General features: G+C 42.0%; 1 protein-coding gene across 1 annotated transcript; it reads right to left on the reverse strand.

The window, feature by feature from the left end:
• Nucleotides 1-606: 606 nt before the first annotated feature.
• Nucleotides 607-10,374, reverse strand: POLR2E (RNA polymerase II, I and III subunit E). The gene is made up of 8 exons (XM_081317171.1): nt 10,276-10,374; nt 8,905-9,079; nt 7,589-7,704; nt 6,165-6,245; nt 5,505-5,563; nt 4,840-4,918; nt 4,068-4,152; nt 607-1,315 (listed from the first exon to the last, which is right to left on the reverse strand). The coding sequence occupies exons 1-7, from the start codon at nt 10,330-10,332 to the stop codon at nt 4,087-4,089; spliced, it is 633 nt and encodes a 210-aa protein (XP_081173297.1). The 5' UTR covers nt 10,333-10,374; the 3' UTR covers nt 607-1,315; nt 4,068-4,086.
• Nucleotides 10,375-11,849: the final 1,475 nt, after the last annotated feature.

Consider the following 11,849-nt stretch of genomic DNA (forward strand, 5'->3'; position numbering starts at 1 on the left):
TTCATATGTCGATGATTTAGCTGTTGTGCAACCAACGTCCACACACGCAAGGTGTTCAGTGAGCTGCCTACCCGTCAGAGCTCATTTTTTTTTTTAATTTGAAGCACTGCTGCTTCACACCTTTTACTGATGTGGCTGCCTAGCTCCATAGGAGCATCTGCTCCCGCCCACAAAACTGGACTGAAGAATTTTACGTATTTTATTCAAGTTGAGAGCACCTTTCTAACTACTTTTCAGAAAGCAACGGATATCCTTCTTCAGAAACCACCTGATTTACATAAGAGATCATTCAGGGTTCCCTACTGCTCCCCCTCCCTGCTTTTGTCAAGAGAAAAGAAGTCCTAGAGAGGATCAATTCTCGGACAGGCCAGCTGCAACCCTCTCAAATTAATGTGGCAACATTTGTTGTTGCTGAACTCCAAAACCACAGCCACAGGTAGAAGGACCATACTGGACAGATTGAGGGGAAATTTTCCCTCGGCAAATATGAATGGTCAGAGATTCCCAATTCATCTTAAGGCAACAACAACAACAACAATAATAATAATAATAATAATAATAATAATAATAATAATAATAATAATAATAATAATAATAATAATAATAAAGAATAAAACATATTGTTTTATTGAAATAAAAAATTCTGGACCAATGAGCAAACTCTGAGCCTTAGCAATAAGTCGGCAATAGTTAATACAACAGGAAAAGCAACGGACACCTTTCCAGGGTTTCTACAAGTCCATTTTTCAAGACAAAAGTGACCAGTCCATAAATGATTCCCAGCATCTTTATCTGCATTCCCAGATTAGCAGCCTATTTCCCCCATTTTAATTCTTAAAACCTCCACTTTTCCCCCTACAAAAGGCCACCAAAAGCCACATCCAATGGAGCCCCTCTGTCCCCCAAACCGAAAAAGGTTTTCCTATCCCTCCTCAGCCTGGTATCTATAGAAGAAACAAGGGAACTGTCCCATTTGAAGTATCCTTCATCCAAATTTGGAAAACAAACAGATGCTGCCTTAAATATTTACCCCAAACTAACCCAAATTCCAAAAATGTGGTACAAACAAATACATCCAGCTTATACAAGCAAGATGAAGTCCAGTTTGGAAAATCAGTGCAGGTTTTGCTGTGCTGTTGACGACTCCTTTCCTCTTCACATCCAATTTGATGGAAAAGAACAGAAGCTCGAAGTTCAAAATCTCAAGTAGACATATCCCCTTCACATCTCTTCAGTTTGTATTTCCTTACGCTCAAGACTGTTAAGCAAGCAGATCAGCAGTCTCCAGGGTAAGGTAAGAAGAGCTTCAGCCATGCTGTAGGATAAGAAAAGCAGCATTAATTTGAATTAATTAGTGTCTAATTTGAATTCTGAATACTTGTCACAATTAGCTAATTAACTACAATATCAATTAAGATATCACAGATATGCTTGTCCTTTCTACACCAGCATTCCTCAAGCTGATGTCTTCCGAATAAATTGGACTAATATATCCATCATTCATGACTGGAGTGGCTACTGGATGAGGGAGTTATAGTCCCAACACATCTGATTTAGCAGGTTGGAGAACTGTTCATTCACACAAGCATACGTAACAAACAACCTGCTACATTTCTAGTCTGGCTTTGGATAAAAATATTATTTGTCAGCAAACAATAAATACTATTGTCAACTCTACAAATGAGCATGGCTACAGCCATTTTTCTTTTCATTCTAGGTTGCCACAAAAAATGGAGGGAAAGGGGTTGCCCAGGTGCTTCGTTAGTCAAAATAATCTTGTCCTGTGGGAACCAAGGTCATCAGCTGCTCCTGAGACTGCAGGTTGGGCGTAAGGTAAAAAGCCCACCAAATAATCACATAGTTGTTTACATAGTTTTATGGATGGAACTGCTGCCAGCATCAAGTTCCCTTCGTCCAGTGCGCTCGCAGAGGGAGGGTCTTCTCAGGGTGCCGCCGGTAAAAGATTGCCGGCAGATAACACCCAGGGGGAGGGCCTTTTCTGTGGGTGCACCTGCCCTCTGGAACCAGCTGCCCGTGGAGCTCAGGACTGCCCCTGACCTACGTTCATTCCGCCGAGACCTGAAGACTTGGCTCTTTGAGCTCTCTGGCCCAGGCTGAGAATTTTAACTGGAGTTTTATTTTCAGGGATAATTTAATCTTTTCATTGTCTTTTAACTTGGTATTTTGTATTGGTGTGATTTTAAAATGCCCTGTAAACCGCCCTGAGTCCTTTGGGAAAGGGCGGTATATAAATCTAATAAAATAAAATAAATAAAATAAACTTTTAACTTTGTATTGGGGAATTGTTACGCGTGTATCCAGACTTGGTTTACTTTTGACTGCGCCAATACTTTGTAACTAATAAACATGTTCTTTGAGGAATTTGCAAGCCTCTGAGTTCTGCTTTATTCGTCTCTGTCGCACCCATGACAACTATATAATTCCTCTGCCAATCCTGTATATTGACTTCATCTCATTCCATGGCTCTCCAAAACTAGCTACAGTTCTTATCACATCCATCGGCAGGATGATTAGAGTACAGGTAGTCCTCGACTTACAACCATCTTTGAAATAACAGCACTGAAAAAAAGGACTTATGACTGGATTTCACACTTATGATTGTTGCAGCATCCCCATGGCCCTGTGACCAAAATTTGGGTGCCTGACAAATGGCATGTATTTATGACAGTTGCTTTGTTCCGGGATCACGTGATCACCGTTTGTAACCTTCCCAGCCAGCTTCAGACAAAGTCAATCAAGGAAACCAGGTCCACTTAATGACCTTGTGATTCACTTAACAGCTGCAATGGTTCACTTAACAACTCTGGCAAAACTCAGTTAACAACTGTCTTGCTTAGCCACAGAAATTTTGGGCTTCGTTGTGATCATAAATTCAAGGACTACCTGTAATTTGGCTGTGGATTCTGCAAGTGATTTTCCTCTTTTAGGGCAAATTTTTAATCCAAGTGAAGAGACAGACAACCCAATGAGAACATTAAGAATATAAGTAGTGTCCTGCTGGATGAGACTCTGGCCCATCTAATATGGTGGCTGAATGATGCACAAAAAAGCCTCCCAGGAGATGGCCTTTAGAGCAGTCCCACTGCCACCAGTAGTTGAAGTGATCCCCAGGACCATTATGAATTGTCCCCACCCTTTATTAAAGCCAGCCAAGCTAGTAGCCGGCTTCATATCTCACGGTAAGGAATTTCAAAGTTGAATGATGTGTAAAAAAAGAGCCTTGGTGGAGCAGTGGGCTAATGCCTCCTTAAGTAACACCAGCTGCCTGCAATTAGGGCAGGTTCGCATCCCACCAGGCTCAAGGTTGACTCAGCCTTCCATCCTTCCGAGGTAGGTAAAATGAGGACCCAGATTGTTGGGGGCAATTAAGCTGACTTTGTAATAATGCCGCTTGGGGGGGGGCGCGAAAGCCCTAATAAGCAGGCATATACATAGAATGAAGGCTACTGCTAAGCACATTGATTTGTGCTTAGATTGTAAGCCGCCCTGAGTCTTCGGAGAAGGGCGGGATATAAATGGGATTTTAAAAAAAAAATCCTTTTATCAGTCCTGATTCATTCAGATTCTTTCTTCTGGCTCTAATGTCGGGGAAGGGGAAAAATGCTTCTTCTTCTTCTTCATTTTATCCATACCATACCGAGTTTTGCATCTCTCAATCATGGGACAAGGACAGCATCTTGTGGTTGAGAAGAATCTAGACTTCCTCTAGATTTTTCTGAACCTTTTAAATTATTGGCCATGTTGAGGAGGATTTGATGGGAGTTTCAGTCCCACAACAGATGATCTCCTGACTTGCAAGTGTCGCCCCCCCTCCCCCCACCTGGGCCCTGCTCCATAGAGGAAAAGAAAACTATGGACTGTTTTTATCAGCGCTGCCAGTCAGAATGAATAACAAAGATACATAAAATCTCAAGCCCCAAATCCTGCTCCTGTTATAACCGTTGTATCCTTTGGTCAACACAAATCAGACAAAGCAGAAAGAAGCATAAAAGAGGAAGGGTTGTCTATTTTAACAACCTTTAAGATAATGAAGCGTTTCAAAGTACCTTACGTGACACTTCTTGGCTACTGCACCAGCCTGTAAGTGATGTAACGCCCGGCTGTTTCACTGGGCCGAATGATCTTTACCACCTGAAGAAACCACACAAACAACAGAACAAATATTCAGATTAGTTTTTCAGATTGGTTATACAGTGAATCCCTGCGAGATGGCTGATGGACAGGATTTCATCATGCAGTCTGTTACACAGATCAAACAGGTTCACCTTTCACCCAACCTGATCCCTTTCCAGTATCCTGGATTTGGCAGCTTTGGGACAGTCACTCTCCACCCAACCTACCTCACAGGATTGTTGTTGTGGGGAAAATAGGAAGGAGTGTGTAAGCAATGTTTGCCACCTATGGATTTAGAAGTGCAGTGAGGAAAAAAAACCCTGATCTAACAAAAGCCCAAGTGAACTGTATTAAAAATCCATTTAATCCAAGTAGATACCTCTGAGAAATACAACCCCCCCCAAAAAAAAATCCTTCTCTTTTTCTCTCTCTCTCCCATCATCAGGCTTCCTGAGTTTCTATTTAGATATCAGAATTTATTATCACTTATAACCTCCATATACTGTATTTATCAAAGCCAGGGGTAGGCAACCTCGGCTCTTTTATGACTCGTGGACTTTAACTCCCAGAATTCCTGAGCCAGCTTGGCTGGCTCAGGAATTCTGGGAGTTGAAGTCCACGAGTCATAAAAGAGCCGAGGTTACCTACCCCTGATCAAAGCCATTGGGAAATGACATTCTCAGCCTCCCTTTCTCTGCTCCTTACCTGGCCTCTTTTAATTCCAAAATAGCGAGCCACAGGATCTCCAGCTTGTATTCTTGGAAGCTGATTCTCTCTTAGTTTACTGATAACAACAGTTAAAGGAAAAATTCCAAAATGTCTTTCTCTAGCAGGATCACAGTATATTTTGTTTTGTTTCACACAACCTGCTAGTTAAGCTAAATAAAGTTGTTAATTTATGGTTTGGGGGAACATAGAAATCCAGGGCCTGTTTTAGCATCATGAGCGAATCAAAGCTTCACTTTAAGTAAGCAATGTTATTAATTTGCACTTGATATATTGTGGAATGCATTTTGTAAAACCAGGTTTACAATCTGAACCATGAAAACTAATGCGTGTCAATGGAGCTGTTTTCAGACAACAGAATGCATGCTTGCTCATACATTGAGTTTACTTCCAAATCTGTTATGCTTCTAGTTTTATAGGCTGTATCCAAACCCAAAATCAAGAAGACCAGACTATCATTTTAACTCTATATTCATGTTAAAATCCTATACATATCTGCCTGGACATAGTTTCCTCTTAACACAGGATAATCCTAGAAAATTCAACCCCTGTCTGATATCTGAAAGACAAGAGCAATCTAACTCAGAACAAGCAGAAAACTGAGGAAGATACTCAAAACAGTAAGTACAAAGGAAAAAAGATACTATCTGGCCAGTAATTCTGTCACCTCTTCTTTGGTCATTACAACATGTTCTGGAACCAGCTGTAGTGGCAAAAAGAAAGAAAAGAATGAAAACACAATGTGGAAATAGCTAGATTTCTACTTATGCACATAAAAACTAGGGACGCGGTGGCTCAGTGGGTTAGGACGCTGAGCTTGTCAATCAGAAGGTCGGCAGTTTGGCAGGTCGAATCCCAAGTGCCGCGCAACAGAGTGAGCGCCTGTTACTCATCCCAGCTTCTGCCAACCTAGCGGTTCGAAAGCACGTAAAAATGCAAGTAGAAAAATAGGGACCACTACGGTGGGAAGGTAACAGCGCTCCATGCGCCTTTGGCGTCTAGTCATGCCGGCCACATGACCACAGAGACATCCTTGGACAAACGCTGGCTCTTCAGCTTTGAAACCGAGATGAGAACCGGCCCCTAGAGTTGGAAATGACTAGCACGCATGTGCGGGGGAACCTTTACCTTTACATAAAAATTCTTCCAGGTAAACAACCACAGAAACAGCTTTTGTCAACTGAATGAGAATAGAGCTTATATTGTTCCTCTCAATGCACTCCTCACAGGCCCAATCAATGTCCCCAACACACACACACACACACACACACACACACACACACAAACCCCCCTTCCTTCGTCACCTCGTGCTCAGTGATGTTGATTAGCAGTTCCTGTTGAAGGAATTGTTCAAGGATGTACTTGGGAGCCATGTCTACTAGAGACTAAGAGAGAGAGAAAGAAAGGCAGCAGTTAGGGCTGTAAATTAAGAAAGGGACTTCAGTATTTAGGAAGAGACTTGATGGGAAAAGGGGAGAGAAAGAGAGACAAAGATCGCAAACCCTCTTACTGGTACCTTAAAGCTCAAGCTCAAACTTTCTCTTTAGTTCTAGGTTGATTCTGTCCTTGATTAGTTTCCATCCATTGCTTCTTGTCCTGCTGTCAGAATCCATTTATATCACATTCATAAATGTATGTTTAAAATATTACCCCCCCCTTGGATTCTGCTATCTCCCGAGGAAGGAGGAGCGGATGTGGATTCAGCCTGCCTTAGGTTATTTCAAAGACCAAGAGAAACCTTTTGAACTGGGGGAACAAAGGGGAGGGTTAGGGAAGAAGGCATCTGGCCTGTGTCTCCATTTGAATCTGTAAAGAAGGCAATAACCGTAAAGATCCGAAGTTCCCTTTTTCCCACGAAAGGGATGACACAAAGTAAATGATGGGGGGCTGACCAAATGGGGTTGAGGGAAGGGGGGTTGAACCGGGAACTCTTTATAAAGTTTCAATCTGTAAAACAATACCAGGTCCTGTCTTGTATTTCCACAACCAAACATGTCCTAGTAAAAATTCCTTTTGGACTAGAACTGACTCCAAGAGTTTTTGTTTTCCTAAGACGTGGATTGGGGTGGGTCCTGACACCTGCCTTCAAGTGCTTTGGAGAATAGGTTGACCCCTCTCTTCTTTGTGGCAGCCCATCAAATACTGGAACACTACTATCATGTCTCCCCTGGTCCTTCTTTTCACTAAACACGCTCAGTTCCTGCAACCATTCATGTTTTTAGCCTCAAGCCCCTAATCATCTCTGTTGCTCTTCTCTGCACTCTTTCCAGAGTCTCAACATCTTTTTTATATTGTGGTGATCAAAACTGGATGTGGTATTCCAAGTGTGATCTAATTTATAAAGCAGTATTAATATTTTACATGATCTTGATTCTATCCCTCTATTAATGCAACCTAGGGTTGTACTGGCTTTTTTGGCTGCTGCTGAACACTGCTGGCTCACATTTAGGTGATTGTCCACTAGAACAATCCTATGCTATTTCAGATGGGCTATTCAGTGATATGCTGGCATCCATAAAGGTGAGAAATGTGCACAAATATTAAGATGGTTGGGAAACAGACTCTGAGAGCTTTCTCATTTCAATGACGTTCTCTATTAAAGCCCACACTTTGGGATATAGCCTTCCCCCAATAAGAGACCACTGTTCCCTGAAAATTAAAGGTCAAAATCCCTTAGCCAGCAATGAGATTACAGCCACATCCCTTCTATCCATTTAGACTCAGGTACCTGTTTGGCAGATGGAGTCATGCCTTGTTGCACCACAATCAGGGCGCGGGTAATATTTTCCTCTTGCATTCGCTGGCAGTACATCTTGATGGTCTTGATCCCAACTTTTGGCTCCTCTGAAAAGAGATTTTTGGTTTTTTTTAAGTGGAGAATCTCCATGAAATACTTTGTTCACTAGGTCTGACATCTGCTTCAGAATTAGAATTCAAGCTCTCATTTAATATTAAATGAAAGGTTTAATAGTAAAGCAGGAAGCTTGCAACTCCCATTGTTTCAAACAAACCTAATTTCAGAGGCTGGAATCTTAGCCAAACAAAATTTCCAATAACACGATAGCTGTTTCATTGTCTTACCATATAATCAAAAACAACAGAAAGAAGATTAAGTATTTGTTAAACTGTCCAATGAAATACCATGTATTTTTATGTACTTCAAAAGCAGTTTAAGTTGAGAAATGAGTACAGCTGTGGAAGATAAAAGTTATATCAAACCTCATATATTACTCTTATGAATATGTGAATATTTAAACCATTATGTAAGATTTTTGTTGTTGTTAGTTGCAAAGTCGTGCCCGACCCAACGCGACCCCATGGACAACATTCCTCCAGGCCTTCCTGTCCTCTACCATTTTCTGGAGTCCATTTAAGCTCACACCTACTGCTTCAGTGACTCCATCCAGCCACCTCATTCTCTGTCGTCCCTTTCTTCTCTTGCCCTCAATCTTTCCCAGCATTAGGCTCTTCTTCAGTGAGTCCTTCCTTCTCATTAGGTGGCCAAAGTATTTGAGTTTCAACTTCAGGATCTGGCCTTCTAAAGAGCAGTCAGAGTTGATCTCCTCTAGGACTGACCGGTTTGATCGCCTTGCAGTCCAAGGGACTCGCAGGATCAAACTGTTTTCATTTCTGCCTTGCTAATAGACGACATTAGAGTAAATAAAAAGTTAATATGCCAGTTTCGCTGGTGCATCTACTGTGTATTTAAAAACAGGCAAACAACAGATTCCAAATTTACTCCATTCAACTAACTGGCATACTATAACTCAAAATGCAACAATAGAAGCCACATATATTTTCTTAAGATACACAGATGGTAAAAGTCAGCTGGCAGAAAGAACTGTATTTGCCTGCATTTTATCTATTTGCCTTTGTAGCTTTTTGGGGTCTGCTATTCTGGTGGGAGGGGGGCTGCTTGCCTGGGGAATGTATTTTGCTTTGCTGCACTCTGTCTTGAATTAATTCAAGAAAAGAAAGAAGGAATGAAAATGCAATCAAACAGGTTCCAGGAAGTAATAACCAAATCTATTTTAGTATAATCACCTGGGAAAAAGACAAACATCTGATCAGTAGGATCATCATTGTGGGCCACCAACACTGTGAGATCAGTACGCCGAGGACGCCCTTCACTTGGCTTATCACCAAACTGGGCTTTGAACTCTTCCAGAGTCTGATCCAATTCATCCTGTGTTACCAAGTAGCCTCGATCATGACACAGCTGATTTAAGGACCAAAAAAAGTCAGTTTAAATATTAATATAACACTACACTGAAGGGTGCAAGTAAATATAGTGGCAAAATAGTGAACCATTCATTTAAGAATCTATACAAAGAAGCTCTAAAGCAACTTTTGATTATAAAGCAACCTCCAAAAGTAGACTAATTTTGCCAGCAATCTAAAAGTGTCAACTCTGAGATCCCCCTCACTAGTTCTTCTATGTTTCCTCCCCCTTTTTTGCCCACTCTCGTTCAAAGGAGGTAATAAAGGTAAAAGGTAAAGGTTCCCCCGCACATGCGTGCTAGTCGTTTCCAACTCTAGGGGCCGGTGCTCATCTCCGTTTCAAAGCCGAAGAGCCAGCGCTTGTCCGAGGACGTCTCCGTGGTCATGTGGCCGGCATGACTGGACGCCAAAGGCGCACGGAACGCTGTTCCCTTCCCACCGTAGTGGTCCCTATTTTTCTACTTGCATTTTTACGTGCTTTCGAACTGCTAGGTTGGCAGAAGCTGGGACGAGTAACAACTGCTCACTCTGTTACGCGGCACTTGGGATTCGACCCGCCAAACTGTCAACCGACAAGCTCAGCGTCCTAACCCACTGAGCCACCGCATCCCATAAAGGAGGTAATAGTTTCCCTTAATTCATGAGTCCTGGTAAACACTATATATGGATGCATTAATGTATGGCAACAGTATGGAAACGGTTTGTCTTCATTTAGACGGTTTTTCATTTTCCTAATCTAGCCTACAACTCTAGGATTATTTAATAGTCTTTGATCTGATTTTAGTTTTCTGAGATCTTCCAAAGTTGGCTAATGGTAGATGCTACTGCTACGTTAAGACAGATTTTGAATTGCCCCATCCCAAATTTGCAACTTTATTACAAAGTTACTATCATTTCTTAACCAATACAGTAATTTTATAGCTTGGATGATAGCACAATGTATATTAATCGCAAATAAGCCGGAACACTTACAATTACCTATTTTAAAACAATCCAAATAAAGCAAACATTTAAACATTTTTGTATATGATTTGGGAAAACCGAAGCCAATTAAGAAAAATATAAAATAAAGGCAACGGGCATTTCTCCCTCCGTAACGTTGAAGTCAGAATGGCAAACCCTGTCATCTGTGTGTACCCACACAACCGCCCTACCCCATTCCCAGGGCCCAAACCTCTTCCTCCTTCTCCTGACCTGCATAATTGTTTTCCGGATTTTCCATAATCGATAAGTCTCTTCTTCGTCGTCCATGATGCTCCCTGACGCGACCGCTGTTCAGACGCAGAGAAAACCCTAGCCCGGCTCTGGGAGATGACGTATTAGGCACGCGGCTTGTGGACAGTATTGCGCATGTGCAAAGAGAGCGAGAGCCGAAGGGGAGAGATTGCACACGCGCAGGAGAGGAGGAGGAGAATTTAAAGACACAGGACCATAAAATAAATTCCTCGGCTCTTCCTTTCTTCCTTCACCGTGCTACTGCGCACGCGCAAGAGTTAAAGTAGGGCGGGAAAAGGGATAAGACCAAAATTTGTGCAAAGCGCAAGCGTAGTATAACTACAAGGCGCTGAGTTTGCCTTTCTCCCTCTATCCATTCTCCGCAGCTGACTTTGTTATCATGCCGGATTTGATGAAAGGAGCATAGACTTAAGAAAAAGTAAAAAAAACCTCTCCGAAGAGACGAAACTCAGGACCAACCTCACGTGCCTAATGTTTAGGTCTAGCTTTGGTTAATTGCAATGAAAAGATTGCCAGAAAGTTACATGTGTTAATTTTTCTGATCCACAATTAGAAACGTTTGCCTCATTGCACAGGCGGAGCAATATCTAAATGTGGGAGGAAGGGGAGACGGCCAAATGTGGTTCGGTGGTGATGTCCCAGACAGCAGAGTTTCTGCCTGGATATTGTGGAAATTGGCCCAGGAGATTTGGGTTGGCAGTCATGCACGTGAGAAGGATTTAGGACACGTGGAGGATGGGGTATAACATCATCAACCTCACAATATTGCTATGTCAGCCATGCCCTTTTTGCAACATTACTTTGCAATGTTGCTCCATGCCCAGAAGGAGTGAAGCTTGCAACATGACAGCACAATGCTGCTTTTGTCATTTTGATGGAAGCAATGAGCTCCTATGGACACCCCTGATTTAGAAGAACAGAGACTACCAGCTGAACACCGAAAGTGATGTGATACAGCAGCTAAACAGGCCAAGGTAATATTCAGCTGTGTTAACAAATATTATATGCCATAGATCACAGGAGGTAATAATAGTTTGTTGTCCTAAGCATGGGTGAGACACTACAGTATTTGGTTACTATAGTTGTTGAAGGAAAAATCTTCATCAGGATCCAGTCCAAGCCGGGAATAATCAAAACGGAGACTGCTTTAGAAAGAAGGTTGTAATTTATTGAAGAGGAGAGCCAGACAGAAAGATGGCTCGGGAAAAAAAGAGTGACCACATGTAGCAGGGAGTGGGTTTTTATATCTTCTGGGGCTCTTGAGGTTGTTTCCTGTTCCTGTTTGATGCTTTGTATTTCCTGTGGCATGTACTTTGACCTGAGTCTGAGTGTGCCTTTCTAGCATTCTGATGGTGGTGGGTTAATCCTATTATGTTTCCTGTCCTTAGAATTTGGGTGGGGTATGTAGATTTTAAGGGTCTTTGTCTTCCTATTATGTTTCTTCAGTGTCTAGCTGGAAGGCTCCAACTTTCCTGAATGGATTATTACATGTGCATTTCTAAAAGCTGGTTTCTGCTGAGTTGTCTGGCTGG

The sequence above is a fragment of the Vipera berus genome (genome assembly GCF_964194415.1).
Source record: "Vipera berus genome assembly, chromosome: 1".
Lineage (NCBI taxonomy): Eukaryota > Metazoa > Chordata > Lepidosauria > Squamata > Viperidae > Vipera > Vipera berus.